Genomic DNA, 22,572 nt, shown 5'->3' on the forward strand with positions numbered 1-22,572 from the left:
GCGAGATACTCTTGGTAGCTTGCCGGGCTCTCCGAGAGGGGCAGAGGAATCGAACTCGGGTCGGCCATGCATGCAAGGCAAATGCCCTGCTGCTATGCTATCGCTCCAGCCCCTCAAATCTTTCATAATCCCACACCTGAAAAAACTCCAGATTTGCTTATCATTTTTCCCTATACAGTGCAGTAAAGTCATAACCTGCGTGTTGTCTTATTTATTTATTTATTTATTTATTTATCTATCTATCTATCTATTTATTTATTTATTTATTGGCAATGGCAAACCCAGTGGTGGTCAGGGCTTATTCCTGGCCCTGAACTTAGGGATCAGGGGTAAGGGATGCATGAGATTGAACCCAGGCTTGTTGCCTGTAAGGTAAGCACCTTACCCTTTGCGCTATCTTTCCAGCCCCATACCTGCATATTTCAGTGACTTCTAAACCTTAATAACTGTATAAATACACGAATAAAGTTGGCTTTCACGCTGGCTGGAACACTCAAACACTTTTGCTAATTGCCCTTTCTTATTTTTGTTAGAACATATGGGGAACTCATTCATGGCGCTGCTCCGCTTCACAGCAGAATTGGCTATTTTTCACTCTTGAATGCAGTCTAGATTTCTGTTTTCTAAGTAGGGCAGCTCATTTTTTTGGACTTTTTGATTTTTGTCTTCTTTTCTGTCCCCAGCATTCATTTATAGATCATTTTGTTTCCCTGTAGGAGAATAAGGTCACACGCTAGGACAAATAGAGAACAATAAAGCCACATCTAAATAAGGATGACAGGCAGTCAGCTAGGCATAACCGTGGGCTAAATAGTCCTGTCCTACATGCTCTAGAACCTCTGCGATGAACACATGGGCTCCCCCAAATTCCACATTAGGTGTTCTTAGCATCCAGATCTCAGCTGTTTGTTCTTGTAGTACCAGATGTCTACTCTCGATCCTGATTAGCCGCTACTAGGAGAGGGAGAGAAAAATAAGTAGAAGTCATGATGTTCAACTCGAAGATCAAATGTGATCTGCCCCAACATTTGTGCAGCCATATCTCCCATCTAAAACACACAAAGCTTCCATTTTGGGCTGAGAGCCAACAAATTGCACGTAATATTTGATTACCGAAAACTTGCCACACAAACATATTGGCTTCCTTTGGCATTCTTCCCAGAGCCCAGTGTGACATATACTTCCGTAGAGATGAAAACTGAAATGACAGACTCCTTGAAGCTGCCTTTTCTCCCAGTGCAGTGGTGGTGCTCTAGGCCTGCTAGTAGAGGAAGGCTGTGCAAATTCTCCTAGCTTTCTTCCTCTCTCTATAATCAGGCACAAGTACGAGCTCCATCCACACATCATTGGATGTGTGGGCTCCTCTTGCGGCCCAGAAAAAGAGGCAGCCATGTCCAAGTGGCAAAGTGAGTGGGAACAATAATCAACTTTGTGTTGTTTCTATTTGCATAGACTGAGATGGAATTGGCTCAGTTCCTTGGATAGGGGTGGGGAAGAGACCCTGCCACACCCCCCGCAAAGAAGTCACTTCTTTTTTCTCTCCCTTTGTGTCAAGTTTTAGGAATCAGCAACCCTCCTGGTTCTGCAACCATTGAAGGCACCAGGCTTGACTGGGTAAAAGACTTTTCCCCAGCTCCCTGCTGAAACAGCTTACAGCCTGCTGCATCTTGTTCTCTGGCTTTGTTCACCATCCTGTCACTTCTCTCACAGGCCTGATTTGGGGTCAAGGTCAAGTGTGGCTTCGACTTTGAGTGGTTCTAAGTCTGTAAGCTTAACCCAGCCTTGACCCTGGAGCCTGTCACCACCTGGGTGAGGACAGGCTTAGTGTTGGGCTGATGAAGCTGACCTCTGTTTCAGGAGTAGGGGTGACCACTGTTTGATGCCTACTGCCTGTCCAGTCACCTATACGAACGTAACACGTCTATAAAACGATTCTCTATATGTATATGCTTGTATACATACATCTAAGGGGAACTGTTTTCTCCAAGTTAAAGTTATGTCAATTATAGGGGCTGGAGCGATAGCACAGCGGGTAGGGTGTTTGCCTTGCATGCAGCCAACCCGGGTTCTATTCCCAGCATCCCATATGGTCCCCCGAGCACCACCAGGAGTAATTCCTGAGTGCATGAGTCAGGAATAACCCCTGTGCAATGCTGGGTGTGACCCAAAAAGCAAAAAAAAAGTTATGTCAATTATATATGTCAATATAAATAGGTAAAGGCCCAGCGGGTAGGGCGTTCGCCTTACAAGCGGCCAACATGGCCGACCCGAGTTCGATTCCTCCGCCCCTCTCGGAGAGCCCGGCAAGCTACCGAGAGTACTCGATATGCCAGACACAGTAACAACAAAGTCTCCAATGGAGACGTTACTGGGCCCGCTCGAGCAAATCGACGATCAACGGGAGGGCCTTTACCTTTACCTTAATATAAATAGAACAAGTTTAAGATGGCATATAAAAGCATATGTTTATAGACTATCATTTATAGAAAATACATAATAAAGAAAATCAAGATTCAAATATTCAGAATCAAAATTTAGATATGCAATCTAAAGTACAGACATTTACTCTTGATTTGGGGGTTCATTCAGTAGTGCTTGAAGGTTACTCTAGGTGTGGTTTTGAGGGGTCACTCCTGGCTGTGCTCTGGGGACCATGTGTTGGGGATGGAATCCAGGACTCTGGCATGCAAAGCATGTGCTCCAGCCCTTTGAACCATCTCCCTGACCCTAAAAGAGTTCTCTTTAGGGATACATTATATATCCTCAAAGGATGTTTTCTATTCCTGATAGGGCATTTCAGTGTAAAATTTTGGTCTCTGGTTTTGATTATTAAAAAAACTAAGGGTGGGGCCAGGCTGATAGTACAGCTGGTGAAGCAATTTTCTTGCATGCCAACAACTGAGTTCTGTCCGTGAAACCACATGTGATCCCCTGAGCTTGACATTAGTGATGCCTGAGTGCTGGGGACCAAACCTAGGTAAACAGGTCTGAAGATAGGGCACCACAAGGATTAATGAGACAGACATAAAAGAGGAAAAAAAGCATGGGGTCATGGGATTCACTGAGAGCCCTGATTCTTCATCACATTCTATATTTATTCTCTTAGACCAACAATCTTAGGAAGAGCAAGCGTAAACACTTACAGACAGTTGCCCGTCTATGGTAATCTAACAAAGTTAAGCTTTTGCATATCAAAAGGGACAGAGCAGAAATGTTCTATAGTGCATTTATCTCAAAGAAATCTTCTCTGCAAGAGGTAGCAGAGATAAAAGCTGTTACAGGACCCCCACCAAGGGAGCTGCCCCCACTGTGGTGCTGGCTTTCCAGGAAGTAAAGTTCTCATAATCTATTTATTGAGCCCCTCTGCTTAGTCTAACTAATCCTTTAAACTAAATGTAATCATATTTGGGACTGGAGTGATAGCACAGTGGGTAGGGCATTTGCCATGCATGCGGCTGATCCGGGTTCGATTCCCAGCATTCCATATGGTCCCCCGAGCACCTCCAGGAGTAATTTATGAGTGAAAGATCCAGGAATAACCCCTGTGCAACACCGGGTGTGAACCAAAAAGATAAATAAATAAATAAAAAGAAGTGCAATCATATTTATATTCCAGTATATGCATATTTGACACCTGAGCACAGAGTAAGAAATGAGCCCTGAGCATAGCTGGATGTGTCCCAAAACAAAATACAAACAAAAAGACTAGAAATATTTGGGGAGGAGTTTGAACCACACCAGGAGCTACTCCTGGCTTTGTGCTCAGGGCTCACTTCTGCTAATGCTTAGCGGACCATGTGGTGCTGTTGAATCTGGGTTCGCTGCTAGTAAGGTGAGTATCTTAACCCCTGCACTATGTCTCTGGCCCTGACCGAGAGTACTGTTACCTCGATAATGTTTATTCTGTGCTGAGCTGCTGTTCGTAGACCCTAGCCTGGCAGAGAGAATCCCCCACATTCATATGTGCTTACCTGCATTTATGCTATTGTGTGACTGCAGGTATTAAGAGAGACTGTTTATGAGACAGAGCCCAATTTGTAAGATAGTGTCCATAAATGGCACCCACTGTGATTATTTTTAGATAGTTGGGTACAACGGTGTGATCATCTTATCACAAAATCTCATCAACAAAATCTCTGGTGTTGATAACAATTAGTGAATAGACTGAGGTTCCTCTCTCCCTATTAAGGAACACTATCTGATTGGAATTATAGTACAGTGGGTAGGGCCCTTGCTTTGCATGTGACATCCCCATCCCCCTTAAAAAAACACTAACAGTGGCTTGAGAGATAGTACAGGGGTTAAGGCTTTTGACTTGTATGTGTCCAACCTGGGTTCAGTCCCTGTCATAGAGCCTTGTAAGCACTGAGTACAGCCTCATGTGTCCCAGGAACTAGAACAAAAGTACTATGGACTAGAGCGATAGAACAGCAGGTTGGGCACTTGCTTTCATGCAGGCCCACCCACGTTCAAGCCCCAGCATCACCTATGATCCCATGAGCCCTACCAGAAATGAAGAGCCAGGAGTAACTCTTGAGCACAGTGGCCGAAAATCCAAAACCCAAAACCAAACCACCCCCCAACAGTCACTCTTAGCCCCTGAGCTTAGGAGATCACTAGGATAGAGCATATACCCAGATTTTGGAGAACTGGGCACCCCTGGAACCAGCAGTACCAATGTTCTGGGGCCCTTTGCTTTGACCTGTTTGGAGAGAACCCTGGGGGGACTTTGTTCTCTGAGTATGCCAGCTGCCTGGAATGCCTGAGAGCAGCACAAAGGGTCACAATGATAATATTTACTTTGAAGCTGCTTGGAATTCCAGGCTCAATTGAGCTCTGTTGAACTTGGGATGGCGGGGGGGGGGGGAGTGGGGGGATTGTGGGGGTTGTGGAAGGCCTACAAGACAAGGTATTGTTGGGGGTTTTGGGGACCCCATAATCAAGTGTCAGGGGCTATAACTGAACATATATATAGCTGCTTTTCCTCCTCTTTCTCCTCCTCTTCTTCCTCTCCCTCTCTCCCCCTACTCTCCTTCCTCTCACCTCCTCCTACTTCTGCCTTCTCTTCTTCTTATTTTTTTCTCCTCCTCCTCCTCCTCCTCCTCCTCTCTCTCTCTCTCTATATATATATATATATATATGCTATAATATAACATAACCCCTTAACCCTTGCTCAATACTGGGGTGGGGGCATTGCTTTTCATAGTGCTCAAGGGAGACCAAATAATGCCAGGGATGGAATCCGGGGCTCCTGCTTGCAAAGCTCCGTGCTCCAGCACACTGAGCTATTTCCTGGCCTGGGAGAAGAGGCAGTAAGGTCAGTCAGTGGTGGAGGATGGGCAGAATGGCTGGATCCTCTGTGGATCAGGGCTGCATGGCTCTGTATCTTCGGGGAATGCAACTGCTGCACATGTGTTGGAAGACAGTCTACGTGTGGTGATGTGCGGGAGAGGCCCTGACAACCTGCTCTTAGGAATCCAATCATCACAGTCGGGACATTGTCAGTTCCCATGGTATTATCACTCCCACCACAGGTGTTGGGAAGGATGCTGCTGAGAAGGGCAGCAAGGAACTGGGAGTGCTGGCTATAGCCTGCCACATTTCACAAGTCCAAGCAGAAGAGGGCAAGGAGACAAACTAAAGCATGACCTTGTCCCTCCCCAGAGCTAGCGCTTTCCTTTTCTTCCTCTTTCTCCTCCTTCTCCTTCTCCTCCTCTTCTCCTCTTCCTCCTCCTCCTCTTCCTCTTCCTACTTTTCCTCCTATTCGTCTTCCTTCTCTTACTCTTCCTACTCTTCTTCCCCTTCCTCCTCCACCTCTTCTTCCTCTTCCTCGTCCTCTTCCTCCTATTTCTCTTACTCTCCTCTCCCCCTCCTCTCCTTCTCTCCCTGCTCCTCCTCCTCCTTCCTTCTCTCCTTCTTATTCTTTTTGTCCTCCTCCTCCTCATCCTCGTCCTCCTCCTCCTCGTCCTTGTCCTCCTCGTCCTCCTCCTCCTCATCCTCATCCTCTTCCTCCTCCTCCTCCTCCTCGTCCATCCCCGTTGAACTTGAAAGTATTTCTCTCAGTTCATTCTAGCTTTCAGAGCTGAAGAGACTGTTTTTTTTTGCTTTTTTGGGTCACACCCAGCGTTGCACAGGGGTTACTCCTGGCTCATGCACTCAGGAATTACTCCTGGCAGTGCTCAGGGGACCATATGGGATGCTGGGAATCGAATCCGGGTCAGCCGCATGCACAGCAAATACCCTACCCGCTGTGCTATCGCTCCAGCCCTGAAAGCTGAAGAGACTTTAGCGGCAGGTCACCCTGGAGAGCAGGGCCAGGGGCTGTTCTAGTGCATGGCTGAACTGTGCCTGGCTCATCTTAGGTGCCTTCTCAGTGCCTGGTGAATGCCTGAACCAACCAATCTAGCATGCCTATGAGGACACACTGCAGCATTTTGGTTAGAAACCCGGCCTCCAGCGCCAGACTGCATGGGTGCAAATGGTGACCCAGTCACATACTACTTTGTGGCCCTGCACTAGAGTGACATTAGATGTGGAATATAGATGCCCAGAGACCCAAGAGCTGAGCCAACTCACATAACTAGAAATTGGCTTGGCAAATCCATTTGTAAATCAAGGAAAAATAATAGTATCTACCTCTTAGGTTCATTGCGGGGTATAAGGGAGAAAATCTCTGCCAACTATTGGTGGCAGAGTGTGGCACACAGCAAGAACATCACAGCAGTTGCTATTTTATTTTGGTTTGAGTTTTGGAATACTCCTGGCTCTGTGCTCAGGGAATCACCCTCCTGGAGGAACTCAAGGGACCCTCTGGAGTGCCAGGAATCAAACTGGGGTTGACTGTGTGCAAGGCCAGTTAGTGCCTTAACCCCTGTACTCTCACTCCATGGTTTTGTTTTATTTTATTTTTATTTTTCGGGCAACACTCAACAGTGATCAGGGCTAACTCCTGCTGCTCTATCACTCCGGCCCTTCCATGTTGTAAATGTAAATTCTTTTCAAATAGGGTGCTTGAAGCACTGCCTGCTTGAAGCCAGGGGAGAACACTTGGCGGAAATGACATAAGAAGGGTTAAGAAGTCCTGGGGGTGGGGAGGAGAAAGATTGACTGCTGGAGACTCCTCAGAGTTCCTGCTGGGATCTGTTTCCAAGTGTTTCCACCTTCTAGGGCGGAAGAATTTGCTGCTCCATCCATGTTAGTGACCAGCAACACCCTCACAAACATACTGGCCCCAAGGCAGTATGGGAGAGGACAGCATCCTCGGCTCAGGCTGGATCTGTGCCATCCATGCAGAGGGGTGCCCTCCCCCCACACTGATGGCACAGCAAACCTGGAGCAGCCTAGAGCCAGAGCCTGAGTTCGGGGGATTCTCTGCAAGCCTCTTCCTACCTGCTGTTCCCCTGGACCTTTGCACTGGCAGGTTTGCCCACGGGGCCTTTCTCCTGCTGCCAGCTTGCTGTGCCCTGCCCTCCAGAAGGGGCCTCTCTGGCTCCAGCTGTGCAAACATGGTGAGCCCCTCAACTCTACATGGATGTTTATGAGACAGCACCCCTTCCATGCCCTGGTGTGTTATGAGAGAGAGAGAGAGAGAGAGAGAGAGAGAGAGAGAGAGAACCACACAGACACAGACATATTCCTTATCTTGCTTAAGTCTGTCCCTTTCCATACCGATAGATCCAGCTCACCTACTTTGCTTTGCTTTGTTCTTTTTTTTTGCTCTCTCTCTCTCTCTCTCTCTCTCTCTCTCTCTCTCTCTCCCACCACGCACACCTCCCCTGCTCCACTACACTATTCTCTTTTCTTTTTCGGTCTTGGTTTTGGGACCACGCCCAGTGATGCCCAGGAGTTACTCCTGGCTCTGCACTCAGGAGTTACTCCTGGCAGTGCTCAGAGGACCATATGAGATGCCAGGAATTGAACCCGGGTTGCTTTGTGTCCAGCCCCTCACCTAGCTTTTCTTTCTTTGGACACAAACACACTCCCATCCCATTCCTTTAGGGAGAAAAAAAGGGGGGACTCTATTCTGGGAAAACACTTGCTAGGTTGAGCAGTCCATGAGTCACGTGATGGGATAAGGAGGAACCTTTGCCAGCATCCCAGCGGTGAGCCACATGAGTCAGACCTGGCTATGATTTGTGTGTGTGTGTGTGTGTGTGTGTTTGGGTGTGTGTGTGTGTGGATAGCCAAACCCAGTTGAATGTTTTCCTTGTTCTCTCACTCCTGCTCTCTTCCTCTCCTCTCCGCCTCTCCCCTCTCTCCCTCTCTCCCTTTTCCCTCACTCTCTCCCTTTTTTTGTGGATCACACCCAGCGATGCTCAGGGGTTGCTCCTGGCTCTGCACTCTGGAATTACTCCTGGCAATGCTCAGGGGACCATATGGGATGTCGGGGATAGAACCCGGGTCAGCCGCGTGCTAGGCAAACGCCCTACCCGCTGTGCTATTGCTCTGCCCAACTCCCTTTCTTTTTTTAAATTGAGTCACCATGAATGTGAATTAAAATCTCCTTTCTTCTATGTCCCCTCCTTGATATTGTCACACCGTCCTCCCCACTCTCTTCTCTCTCCCTCTCTTCCCTTCCCTTCCCCCTCTCTCTACCTCTCCCCTCTTTTTTCTTATTTTTATTTAATTGGGGGTCTCCCAAACTGTGCTCAGGATGCCTTAGGGGGCCCTTTCAACAATTTTCAGCCAACTGGGCAGTTGATTCAGGACCTGAGTATTTATTGCTATTTGAGGCCCTGCAATGCCAGGCAGGGAAACCTGGGAGGTGCTGGGGGGTCTCAAGGGTGAGACCCAGAGATACTCAAGGGACCATGTAATGCCAGGAATCAAACACAGATGCATGTTAGACACGTGCCTAGCCACTGTACCATCTCTTGGCTGTTTTCTCTGGTGCTTATCTCCCCCATCTCCTTCCTCCTTTCCCCTCCCTCCTTTCTTCATTACTCTCTTCTCTCTGCCCCTGCCCCTCTTCACTCCACCCCTCTTTTCAGGGTGCCGCCTCCAAGCTCTTCACCATAGACACATCTTTTCAAAATAGGGGCCAGAGAGGTGGTACAGTGGGTAGCGCACTTACCTTGCACGTGACTGACCTGGATTCACACCATACGAGTACCCTAGCCCTGCCAGGAGTGAAGCCTGGCATAGAGCCAGGAGTAAGCCCTGAACATTGCTGGGTGTGGCCCCAAAACAAAACAAAACAAAATATATCACTTCCATAGGGAGTGGGGCAGGCGTAGAATGATCGCAGTCATTTGTGGTATCTAAAGAAACAATAGGAGAATAATACGCAAAGACAATAGAAATGAAACCAGGAGAATTGGTTCTTAGAAGGGAACCTGTCACAATGGTGGGGAAGTAGGGCGGATATTGCAGAGAAGAGACCTCTATGACAAGATAGTGGGATGTGATCATTGTGGATGAGAACTGCGTGCTGAAAGGAGGTAAAGTGATATGCATGATACCTTTTCAGTAAAAGTGTTGCAAACCACAATACCTAAAAAAAAAAGGAACAGTGTCTGCCATAGAGGCAGGCTGGGGGAAGAGAGGAAAACTGAAGACATTAGGGGCTGGAGTAATAGCACAGCGGGTAGGGCGTTTGCCTTGCATACGGCTGACCCGGGTTCGAGTCCCAGCATCCCATATGGTCCCCTGAGCACTGCCTGGGGTAATTCCTCAGTGCAGAGCCAGGAGTAACCCCTGTGCATCGCCGGATGTGACCCAAAAAGCAAAAACAAAAAGAAGAAAAAGAAAACTGGAGTGCTTAATGGATGGAGTGGACACAGGTGAAGGGGTGGGTGTGTATGACTGAAAGTCAATCATGAGCAACTTCGTTTCTCACTGTGATTCAATTAAGAAACAAAAGATCACTTCCACAATTCTTACCTCAAGGGGAGGTGGCAAGTACAAAGCTAGACACTCCAGTGGATGGAGGGGAGAGGGCTAAAAGCTCTTTGTCGATGAAGACCAGCCCTGGGAGGCCCTGTAGGAATGTTTCTGCTGTGTTGTGCTGAGCTGTTCAGACAGGCCTGGACCTGCCCAGTGCAAACCCCCTCCTCACTGTGAAGGCAAGTCCATGCCCACAGCTCAGGGATAGGAGCAAGGGAAGAGGAAAGACGGTGGTAGGAGCAGAAGAGCAGGGCATCTAGATGCTAATTTCTCCCTCTCCCTGAAAGAAAAGAGTTCCTCTTTTTTCGGATTGGTAGAATTGGTTTTGGGCTCTGGGTCTATATTTCTATGGGGGGTTGGGGGAATGTGAGAATTCCCAGATCCTAAACCATTAACTATTAACCCTACCAAAGAGCAACGGTCTCCTTTTCTTGGTGGGGTTTAAGGGGGCCTCTCTGTGATCCTCAGGGCTTATTTTTGGCTCTGTGCTCAGGAATCACTCTTGGTGGTATTTGGGCGACCCTATGGATGTTGGGGATTGAACCTGGGTCAGCCGCATGCAAGGCAAGCACCCTACCCACTGTACTATCACTCTGGCCTGAAATGGTCTCATTTTGCACAGCAGGGGAAACCTGTATTGAAAGAGAAGTTGAAGGTTATGAATAGTTAACTGTCTGCTTTCTGGTAGTCCCAAATGGCCATGGCTAGCTATTATCTGGACCCAGTGGGAGTTCATAGAGATGGGAAGCAGTGCGCATATGTCCCATCTAGTTTGTTGTCTTATGCCACATGACCTTACCACCAGTTTTCCTTCCACATTCTCAATTCCCAGGTTCCTGCCAGTACCTAGATGAACTTTGGGTTCCTCATAAATGAACTTCAAAAAGGTGTCACCCACAGTTCTTCCTTCACTTATTTCCCTGCTATAAAAGTCAAGACTTCTGAAATTCCAATAACTTAATTTATGAGCATCTTACAGCCTGTTAAACAAACCAGTGAGTGACCTTGCTGAAAGACTTTGGAACTTGATGTTTCCTCCTCCTTCGCTGGAAATGGTCTCACTCAAGAACTGAGCCAGGCCATACCTTGTCTCCTTAGAGTTTATTACGTGTGGATATCTGAAGATGTCTATACCTGGAAGAGAAGTCAGATGAGACAGAGAGGAGAGAATATTTATTTGATGTAGGACCACTTCCACTTTTCTTGAAATCTGAAATAGCCCTTGAATACTAAAGCTCCAGATGTTCTTAGAGAATTTGGAAAAGATAGAAAAGCCTAAAGAAAAAAATGCTTAATTGCACCACCCAGAGATGGTCATTGGCAAGAGTGGATGGTATGGCCATCAAGTCTTTATCTTTCTTTATGTTTTGTTGTTTTGGGGCCCCACCCAAAAATGCTCAGGGATTATTCCTGGCATTGAGATTAGGGATCATTCCTGATGGTTTTCAGTGTACATATGAAGTGCTAGGATGGAACCTGGATTGGCTAGGTGCAAGACAAATGCCCTACCCACTGTACAATCGCTCGAACCCCACATCCAGTCTTTTTCTAAGCTTAACCTTATATCTCCATCACTGCTTCTAGTATTGTTACTTTTAAGCGATTATTTTTAAAATTTTGTTTGAAAAATAAAAAAATATTATTTGGCTTACAATATATTAATGCCAGTTTCTCATGAACATAATTTCAACATCACACCCGTCACCAGTGTATCCATCTCCCTCACCCAAGGGAACTTAATTTTCCTGACTCACAAAGCAACACACACTCCATTTTCCAGTGACCCAGAAAATGCAAAGAATGAAAGGAGAATGGCCCAACCTCGATTCCCTTTCTCTGTTGATGACTCCTGCTAATGTGAGACTGTCGTTCCCTTACAGTCTTAGTTTTGCCCTGAACTTGAGATCATTTCAGTGCATAAAGAAAGGTCTAGAGATGTTTGACTTTATGTCTTCTGTGCTCTTTCTTGGGCTTAGAAATATGCACTAAAACAAGGCTGCTGGATCGTTGTGTGTGATTGCACCCTGATATCTTCCTTTGTTTTTTTCAGGAGAAACAGGTTTGGGCAAGTCCACGCTGATGGACACCCTATTCAACACCAAGTTCGAGGGCGAGCCAGCCACGCACACACAGCCTGGAGTCCAGCTTCGCGCCAGTACCTATGACCTTCAAGAGAGCAACGTGGGGCTCAAGCTTACCATTGTTAGCACAGTGGGTTTTGGGGATCAGATCAACAAAGAGGACAGGTAAGGGGAGTTGTAGGAGCCGGAAACTGGTAGGAGGCCAGGAGAATGAGATGATCCCCTCTCTGTATGGGGTAGGCAGGCCACATATACCTCACAACATAACTTCCACCTGAATCTTTAACTCCAACAACCACTCTACCCCATACACTTTACCAGAAGGAGGGTGTCTCTTGAGGCAGAATGATATACAGTGGGTAGGGCATTTGCCTTGCATGCAACTAACCTGGGTTGGTTCGATTCCTAGCATCTCATATGGTCCCCCAAGCACCACTAGTAGTAATTCCTGAGTGTAGATGCAGGAGTAAATCCTTAGTATTGCTAGGTGTGCCCCCTCAAAACCAAAACTAAACAAAAGACTGGTAGTCAATAAAAAATAAGGGTGTCTTTCTTGGCTCATAGAGATAGCATTGTGGCTAAGGCACTTGTTTTGCACTTACCTCACTTTGGTTCAGTCTATGGCTCCAAATTATCCTCTGACCACTGCCAGGGAGCAACCCCAAACCCAGGGTTTGTTCTGGGTATTACATGTGGGTCCCCAAGCAACATTAGGAGTAAACCCTCTATACAGAGCCAGGAGAAGACCTTGAGCACTGCCAGGTGTGGCTCCCAAACCCCAAAGTACAAAGCCAAACAAGCAAACAAAACCATTTTCAAGGGCCAGAGAGTTAAGATAGGGATTAAAGCACTTTGCATATAGCCAACGTCGGTTCAATCCCTGGCACTGCATAGGGTCCCCTGAGCATGGCAGGAGTGATCCCCAAGCACAGAACTGGAAGTAAGCCCTGAGTCCAGCCAGGTGCGGCCCAACCTTCCTCCCTAATACAAGAAGGTGCCTTTTGAGTATACCTAGCCAGGGTCTTTAGTGCATGGAGCAGACACTTTTTAAAATTAAATCACCATGAAATACACAGTTACAAAGTTATTCATTACTGAGTTTCAGTCATACAATGTTCCAACAATCATCCCTCCACCAACGTACATTTCCTACCACCAATGTCCCCAGTTTCCCACCCACCAACCCACACCCAGCCTGTCTCATTGGCAGACACTTTTCTTCTCTTTCTCTTTAGGCATTATTGTTTGCAATACAGGAAGTTCAAGAGTGAAACAGCTACTGATATAGGGAAGAAGAAATAGATTTGATCAAGTCTACACATTTGAATCAATGGGACTTGCTCAGGACTTGCACTGGGGTGTAAAGGCAAAATAAGTACTTAGAATGAGGTCCAGATTTCTGACTTGGGACAAATGTAGAGTTAATATAAAGTTGATAGAGTTAATAGAGTTAATATAAAGAGAATTAGGATTTTTTTCTTTTTCTTCTGAATTTTGGGCTACATTCTGCTGTGCTCAGAACCTCCTCATGACTCTACACTAGGGACTACTGCTGGAGGCATTTGGGGGACCCTATGTGGTGCTGGGAATCGGACCCAACTTGGCTGCATGCATCTTCCCTGCTGTACTACCTCCAGCCCTGAACTAGTTTTTTGTTGTTGTTGTTGTTGTTGTTGTTTTTAATAACAAAAACTCTGTTCTGGGACTAGAGAGATAATACAGGGGTTTAGGTGCTTGACTTCACATGGCTGATCTCTATTCATTCCCTAAACTGTATTGGGTTCCCTAAACACTGCCAGGAGGGAACGCTGAGCACAGTCCCATGAGTAAACCCTAACCCTGCAGATATAGCCCCAAAACAAAACAAAAAAAAAACCTTTCGTTTTGGAAGGCTAAACCCAAGTGGTCTAACCTATGGAGAAATAGGAGGCTCTTCCATGGCAGGTAGATGAATATATGGATTTAGATAGCAAAAGAAGGTTGGAGCAACCGTACATTTGTATGTACATACAGATGCACAGTATCCATACCACTCTGAACGCGCCTGATCTCGGCTGATCTTGGAAGCTAAGCAGGGTCGGGCCTGGTTAGTACTTGGATGGGAGACCGCCTGGGAATACTGGGTGCTGTAGGCCTTTTGGGGGCTGGAGTGATAGCACAGTGGTAGGGCGTTTGCCTTGCACGCAGCCAGCCCGGCAGAGCCAGGTTCGATTCCTCCGCCCCTCTCGGAGAGCCTAGCAAGCTACCGAGAGTATTCAATATGCCAAACACAGTAACAAGAAGTCTCACAATGGAGACGTTACTGGGCCTGCTCGAGCAAAATCGATGAACAACGGGAGGACAGTGGACAGATGCACAGATAGTACATGTTTGGTATTACAGATAGTATAGGCATCATGTGTTTATCCTTCTTCTAGCTTCATTTAACATGTCATCTTCCAGTTCCATCCGTGTTGGCTGCAAATTGCAAGAGTTCATCGTTCCTCACTGCTGTGTAGTATTCCATTGTGTATTTGTACCACATCTTCATAAAATTTAGATATCCAGGTTGATATCGACCCGGCTCACCCAGGTTCGATTCCTCCGCCCGTCTCGGAGAGCCCGGCAAGCTACCAAGAGTATCTTGCCCGCACAGCAAAGCCTGGCAAGCTCCCCGTGACGTAATCGATATGCCAAACACAGTAACAAGTGTCACAATGGAGATGTTACTGGACCCGCTCGAGCAAATCGATGAACAATGGGAGGACAGTGACAGTGACAGGTTTATATCAAATTCTAGTTATTGTACTGAGTGCTGCATACTTATGCTTTTTTATTAGACTTGTTTATTGTTTTGACCCTGATTAGTGACCAGTTGCTTAGGCCCTGGAGCAAGGGAATGGTTACATCACCAAGTGAGTACTTACTGTCAGCTCTCCAAGTTCTCTTGCTAACTTACATGGGAAACACCTTAGAATGTTGGTTTGTTTGGGGGGCCACACCTGGCGGTGCTCAGAGGCTATTCCTTGTTCTTTGTTCATCAGTAACCCCTGGTGGTACTCAAGGGACCCCTATGTGGTGCTGGAGATTTGAATTAGTATTGACAGGAGGTAAGGCAAGTGCCTTAGATCCCCTCGACTATCTCTGTGGCCCCAGAAATGCTTTGATATCAGAGGTTTGAAAGAATGGAACTGTTCCGGCCCCTTAAGAGTCTAATCTACTGTTTCCATTATATTTTAATATCCTTCCTGTTTGTCCCAGTTACAAATACGATGCATATACATAGAAAATCAAATAATGTAAACTCAAATAAGTCAAAATTAAAAGGCTTTCTGCAGTTGGGATGGGGAGCAGGCATGGAGTAAACTCCAGGGATTTGTAATAAAAAGCAGCATTTTCCTGCCAGGACCATCTGGGCATAGATATGTCAGCGCAGCTGCATTGGAACTGGGCATCAGAATGGCCTGCTTTCCCCCAGGATGCCTAGTAAAATGGAGAAGAGTAGGAGCAAGAGTGGATTCTGGGGAAGCCTCTATTTAAAGGAAGCTGGAGAAAAAGCAACACAAGAGGGAAATAAAAAGATATGCTAGAGGGACCGGCACAATAGTACAGTGAGAAGGGTGCTTCGCCTTGTACGCGACCAACCCAGGTTCGATCTCCAGCACCCCATATGGTCCCCCAGCCTCCTAGGAGTGATCTCCGAGCTGAGAGCCAGGAGTAAACCCTGAGCACTAACGCAAGATGTGACCTAAAATGAGGAAGGGAGGGGGGAGGAGGGGGGGGCAAGAAAAGAAAGGCTAGGAAGGGGCATGCTTAGGAATGTACGAGTTTGGCTGCAGACAGACCTGGGTTCAAAGTCCCTTCTTCCATGTCCCTTTGTGGGAGATTACTAACCTTGCATGTGTAAGGCTCTAAGTCTGATCTCCTGCACAAGGAGGAAAGGGAGTGAAGGACTGAGTGAGGAAGGGAGGGAGAGAGAGAGAGAAGGGAAACTCCATTGTGCCACATAATAACATAGTAGCTCAGAGATCTTGAATTGGAGAGTTTAATTCTTCAAGTTTTAGTATTCTCACCTGGAATGATGCTATCACTACGATCTACATTTCCATTGCTATCTACATTGGATGGTTGTGGCAAAGCACGCGCTTTCTGTCTGTCTTTCTCTCTCTATATATATATATCACAAATCACAAATCACAAATCATCCTGTTATTCGTCGATTGCCTCGAGCAGGCTCCAGTAACGTCTCCTTCATCCTAGCCCTGAGATTATATTCAAGGCTCTTTAGGAGAATGAGACCCATCATTGTTACTGGTATTTGGCATATTGGGTACGCCACGGGGAGATTGCCAGACTCTGCCGTGTGGGCAGGCTACATTCGGTAGCCTGCCAGTTTGTCCAAAGTAGGAATAAGATGTCATAATAAGATGTCGCGCAGCCGCAAATGCGGCCGCGTGGTTCCGGGAGCTGGTTTTTATAGTCTCTGAGTCTTGGCCTCTGATGGGATTACACGGCGCCAGGGGGCCAGTTGGTGGGTGTGACCCCCGCCTACTGGAATTTGGAGGATCTGGGTGGAGGATGCTCGGCCCATATATACACACATATATGGCACATACACTTGACATATTTGGCATATGAAATGCTTCAGTAGTGTCTGACACAGAGTACTTAATGAACAATTGTCCTGATGATGACATTTTTTGGGAGAAAAATCGAGGGAGGTTATATCATGCAGTCTATGGGGGAGACTGATAAAGGACATTCAAGAAGATAACAACTGAAAAATAGCCATTGGCTTTGGTGACATGAAGGTCATTAACGCACTGAGTTAATGAGTTCAAGGAGAGTTGTGTGTAAAAGCTAGATTATACCATTATTGAGTAAATGGGAATTAAGGAAGTAAAGGCATCAGAACAATAAAAATACAATAGTGAGGAAAGTGAGTCATGTTTATACAAGAATTTAGTATGAGGGGGAAAATTTAGTATAGGAGGCTGGTTTAGCCGGTAGTGCACTTGCCTTGCAAGTCTGGGTTCAAACCCCAGTGCCACCTCGGATCCTCTAAGCATCGTTGGATGTTCCCCTTGTCAAAAAAGGAAAAAAAATCAGTATATCTAAGCTAGGGAAAATAAGGGACTGTTGAAGAAATGGTGCTGGGAAAATAGGCCATTCATTAGGAAAAAAATCAGAGGAGGCCTTCCCACACAGACATCATTCACAAAAATAGATTCCAATTGGATTAAAAACAAATGCTAAAAATATAAGGGAAATACAGGAGAACATTTTTGTAACTTCAGAAAAGAGAAGACTTCAAATCATGATACACAATCCAGCAGTCACAGAAGAAAAGATTAGTCCCCCCCCCCCCCCCGCCCCACAAGACCCAGAGACTCATACTTGGTTGGTTTGTTTGTTTGTTTTGGGCCACATCCTACAATGCTCAGGGTTTACTCCTGGCTCAGGGGTTATTCCTGGCTCCTCACTCAGAAATCATTCGTGGCAGTGATTGGGGGACCATATGGGATGCCGAGGATCGTAGCTGGTCAAGCACATGCAAGGCAACTGCCCTATCTGCTGTATTCTTGGTCTGCTCCCTGGAACCTCATATTTCTAAGGCATGTGCTGTACTATTTGAGCTATAACCCTGGCCTTAAACCCTTAAAATATTTTTACATATTAAAATGTTCTATGGGCTGGAGCAATAGCACAGCGGTAAGGTGTTTGCCTTGTGCGCAGCCGGCCTGGCTGAGCCGGGTTCGATTCCTCCACCCCTCTTGGAGAGCCTGGCAAGCTACCAAGAGTATCTCGCCTGCACGGCAAAGCCTGGCAAGCTACCCATGACGTATTCAATATGCCAAACACAATAACAACAAGTCCCAAAATGGAGATGTTACTGGGCCCGCTCGAGCAAATCGATGAACAGCAAGAGGAGAGGACAGTGACAGTGACAAAAAATGTGCCATAAGTGGAAGTAAAAACAATAGAGAGATTAGAATAAAACCCTTACAACCAATATGTACAGGATTTTATAAAATGTAAGAGAACTTCTGAATTTTTACCTGAAAAAATAACAAGTAATTGAAAGAAAGGGGAAATGTAAATGGCTGATAGCACAAGATGCTCATTTAGTTTCATCAGTGATTAAGGAAATGCAAAAGTAAACAATGCAATACTTTTTACTTGGTTTGCAAAAATGAGATTAAAATGGGTAACTTGGCTATCACGGCTGCTTCTCCCAGAAGGGAGCATAAAATGAAGCTCCCATAGCCATGCCATCAGACTCTACGCCAGGCTATTTTTACTTGGGGCGCCCCAGAGTGGGGCAGGTGAGAGCCCTCCCTGCCCCAAGGGACCCAGCCCCAGCAGCCCACCTCCACTACCCAACTGCCACCATGCTCCAGGCCGCTTTCACACATCATAAGACACTTCCTACCCATTTTCCATAATTACCACACCATATTTGATGGGGTTCAGACAGTAGGCAACAAATCATAGAGAAATATAATATATATGTATATATATATATATATATTTTTTTTTTTTGGAGAGTCCGGCAGGCTACCGAGAGTATCCTGCCCACATGGGCAGTGCCTGGCAAACTCCCTGTAGGGTATTCGATATGCCAAAAACAGTAACCATAACGGGTCTCATTCCCCTGACCCTGAAAGAGCCTCCAGTTATTGGAAAAGATGAGTAAGGAGAGGCTGCTAAAATCATGGGGCTGGGAGGAATGGAGACATCACCGACGCCCGCTCGAGTAAATCTGTGAATGGGATGACAGTGATACAGTGATACAACTTGGCTATTAGGCGTATAATTCATTCATTTTGGTGGGAGTATAAACTGGGAGGCAAATTTGGCCGTGTCAACTAAAATTTCATCTTATTATACAGTAGTTTGAATTATTGGTACATATACAGCCTAGAAAAACAATTGCATGTGTTCATGAAGAGCTCACAGAAAGGGTGATCACTGCAACATTGGATAGGGAATAAAGGCATTTTAAACAGTCTGAATTTCCATCATTAAAGCATCTAGATGGACTCTGGTCCAGCTATACCATACAGTTGTATTTGGTTGTTTAAAATTATGAGACGACCTGGGGAGATAGTATGTGGGGTAAGGCAATTGCTCCGCAATGTGGCACACCCCGTTTTGATCCGGGTGTCACATGTGGTTTCCTCAAGCACCACTAGGGGACACTCATGAGCAATGAGCCAGAAATAACCTGTGGGCATTCCTGAATGACTTCCACTAAACTTCAGACTTCTGAAATAAAAGACTATGCCTTTATTTCTTAGTACCCTTGGCACCTCACAGTGTACCTGTCATAAAAAAGAACCCCCAAACAACGACGAAAACGCTAAATTGAACTAGATGACACCCCCATCAAATTACTATCTTTTACAAACATTTGGTTCACACCAGGTATTCTCAGTGGTGCCAGGGATCAAATCCCAGGGGTCCTATATGAAAAGTATGCACTATCAGGGCTGGAGAGATAGTTCAGCAGGTAAGGCACTTTCATTGCATGCACGCAACATGGGTTCAATTCCCGGTACCCATATGGTCCCATGAACCTCATCAGGAGTGATCCCTGAGCACAGAGTCAGGAGTATGCCATAAGCACCACCGGCTATGAACCCAAACTGCAAATATAAAACAAATTCCTATATAAATTCTACAGAATGTGGTAAGTATAGTGACAGAGGCATATGGATGTGCACTATGGGACCAGAAAGAGTAACAAACAGTCCATTTAGCTTGATGGCTAAAAGATGCTGTAAGTGGAGAGGAAGTAATCAGGTATGGCTGAACTAAGTCTTTGAAATCCGGTAAGTTAGCAACCTGATGTATTGTGCATATGCAGTTATTATTTGTTGAATGAAAGAGTGAAAGTACATTCATGGCTGAAATAAAATGCCTTTAATTTTTTTTCATTAATCCAGAACTATCTATTCGTAGTATTAATCTGGATGCTGGTGAGAGTAGAAAATGGTATTTTATTTATTTTTTGGTTGTCTTTTCTGTTGTTGGTTTTTGGAACATAATCAGCAGTATTCAGGGCTTAACTTCCGGCTCTGTGCTCAGGGATCTCTCTTGGCAGGACTTGGGGGAAATTTTGTGGTGCTGGAGATAGAACCAGGTTCATCCATGTGCCGGACAAGCGCCTTATCTGCAGCACTACCTCTCTAGCTCCCACTCTGCAATGAAAATTAGAAACAGGTAAGGGGGCTGGAGAGACAGTACAGTGGGTATGGCATTTGTCTTGCATGTGACTGAGCATTGCTGGGTGTGGCCAAAAAACTAAATTAAATAAACAAATAAATAAGTGAATAGAGTGTTATTTTAGAAATTTTCTATCAAGTCCTTAAATATTTAAGCAGCACATACTATATATCAGACTTCACCCACCACCTGGCCCCCTGGCGCCGTGTAATCCCATCAGCGGCCAAGACTCAGAAACTATAAAATCCAGCTCCTGGACGAGACCAGTGCAGTCTCCTGCCCCTGTGCCTGGCTGTTCCTCACCGGGGTCCCTTGGAGGGGAGCGGGTTGAGCTTTCCTCCCCGCCCCGACCAGGGCTCCAGCAGCGGAAGACCTGCAGGACCAGCCACCACCATGCCGAGACCACTCTCCGCACACATGAAGGTACTGGCAGAGGGACAAAGCCACGCGGGTTCCGGGGCCGAGATCTCCAAGCCTACTCGGATTGGAGTTGAGCATCCTCCACCCAGATCCTCCAAATTCCAGTAGGCGGGGGTCACACCCACCACCTGGCCCCCTGGCGCCGTGTAATCCCATCAGTGGCCAAGACTCAGAGACTATAAAATCCAGTTCCCGGAACCACGCGACATCTTATCAGGACATCTTTTTATGACATCTTATTATCTCATTCCTACTTTGGACAAACTTGCAGGCTATCGAATGTAGCCTGCCCACAGGGCAGAGTCTGGCAAACTCCCTGTGGCGCACCAAATATGCCAAATACCAGTAACAATGATGGGTCTCATTCTCCTAAAGAGCCTTGAATATAATCTCAGGGCTAGGATGAAAGAGACGTTACTGGGGCCTGCTCGAGGCAATCGACGAATAACATGGTGGGTGCAGAAGACAAACTAAGCTGTGAAGGGAAGAAAGGACTCTACAGGACAATGATTGGAGAGAAATGTGTGGCTAAGAAGGATTGGGTTGGAGTAAGGTCTATTCTGGGTTTGTTATTTCCAAGAGGGAACATTAAGAACATTTAACTTTTGTTGGTTGAGAGGAAGCCCTGTGGGAGAACTGACTTAGGGAGGCCAAAAAAAATAAGGGAGGGTCTCAGGGACAATTAGTCCATTAATCCAACATGTGGTATAAATCTATTGAATTGGCTTGGCCTGGGGTTTAACCTCTGCCACACTGAATTTCATGGGAGTTCGGGTTAGGGTGTTGCTAGGGGGAACTGGGTTGGGATAATATTTAATGCTTTTGTGTACAGAAAACTGTGAGTCTAGTATTCACCTATAAAACCAGGTTCTCTGGGCTTTTTCCCCTCTGGAGAAGTCTGTTCTTTCTCGAACACACATCTCTCTCTTCTTTTCCCTCACATTGATCTATTTTTTATTGGCTTAGTTTTGGGGCCAGTCCTGGTGGTGCTCAGGTCTTACTCCTGGCTCCACGCTTAGGGATCACTCTTGAACCATATATGATGCCAGGGATGGGACCCGGGTCAGCCACATGCAAGGCAAGCAAACACCTTACCCACTGTACTATCTCTGAATAAAATTATTTTGCTTCACTAAAAACAGATGAAATCAAATAAATAAAACCAGGTTCTTTGCCTTTATCAGAAAAAGAATTCAAGGACAAGAGAGTGGGGTGGAGCCAGAGAGAGCTCGAAGGACTGAGCATAGGCTTTGCATGCAGGAGGCCTGGGTTTGATCCTTGGCACCTCAGGGTTCCCTGAGGACCAGGGGAAGTGTCCCTTGTGCACAGAGTTGGGAGTAGCCCCAAGCATTGCAGGATGCACACTCCTGAGAAGTGGAGTGCTGAGAAGTAGGGTCAGCTCTCTCAAGAGAGAGTAGCCCACTGGGTTTTAAGTCAAGGATTTTAAGGAATAAACTACCTAATAAGTATATTTAAAAATTTATTTATTTATTTATTTGGGGAGGGTAGGGGGGAGTTGGGCTACACCTAGAGATGCTCAGGGCCTATTTCTGGCTCTGCTCATGAGTGACCCCTGGTGGTGCTTAGGGGAACCACGTGTGATTGGGATGCAGAGGTTGTGTTGGCAAGCAAGTTTAAGTGTGCTTTACCTCCTGTATCATCTCTCCAGCCCCTGATTTTGTTTGTTCGCGGGCCACACGTGGCAGGCTTAGGGGATTACACATGGAATCGCTTCCAGAAGTGCTCAGAGGTCATTCTTGGAGGTTTTCAGGGATCCTACTTGGGGCAGGCAAAAGCATGTGCTCCAGTCCTTTGAGTGACCTCCTAGAGTGAGCTGACTCCAGAACTGTAATGTACTGGAAGGGTTGGCCTGAGCAGTATGTTTGGGTGGTGCTAAAGTCACACATGCATGAGTGATAGTACAGCTGGTAAGGCACTTGCCTTGTATGTGACCAACCCAGTTGGCTCTCCGGCACCC

The 22,572-nt window shown here is 46.3% G+C and overlaps 1 protein-coding gene and 1 pseudogene across 2 annotated transcripts in view; both read left to right on the forward strand.

Annotated features, from left to right (window-relative positions):
- SEPTIN6 (septin 6) overlaps positions 1-22,572 on the forward strand; it is a 123,002-nt gene that overhangs the window by 33,903 nt on the left and 66,527 nt on the right. For both annotated transcript variants that reach the window (XM_056125730.1, XM_056125729.1), the window contains exon 3: positions 11,936-12,131. In XM_056125730.1, the coding sequence (XP_055981705.1) occupies positions 11,936-12,131 (196 nt within the window). The remainder of the gene's footprint in view (positions 1-11,935; positions 12,132-22,572) is intronic.
- Positions 13,983-14,101, forward strand: LOC130034290 (uncharacterized; annotated as a pseudogene).

This window comes from Sorex fumeus, unplaced genomic scaffold, assembly GCF_029834395.1.
Source record: "Sorex fumeus unplaced genomic scaffold, SorFum_2.1 ptg000058l, whole genome shotgun sequence".
In the NCBI taxonomy this organism is placed as follows: Eukaryota; Metazoa; Chordata; class Mammalia; order Eulipotyphla; family Soricidae; genus Sorex; species Sorex fumeus.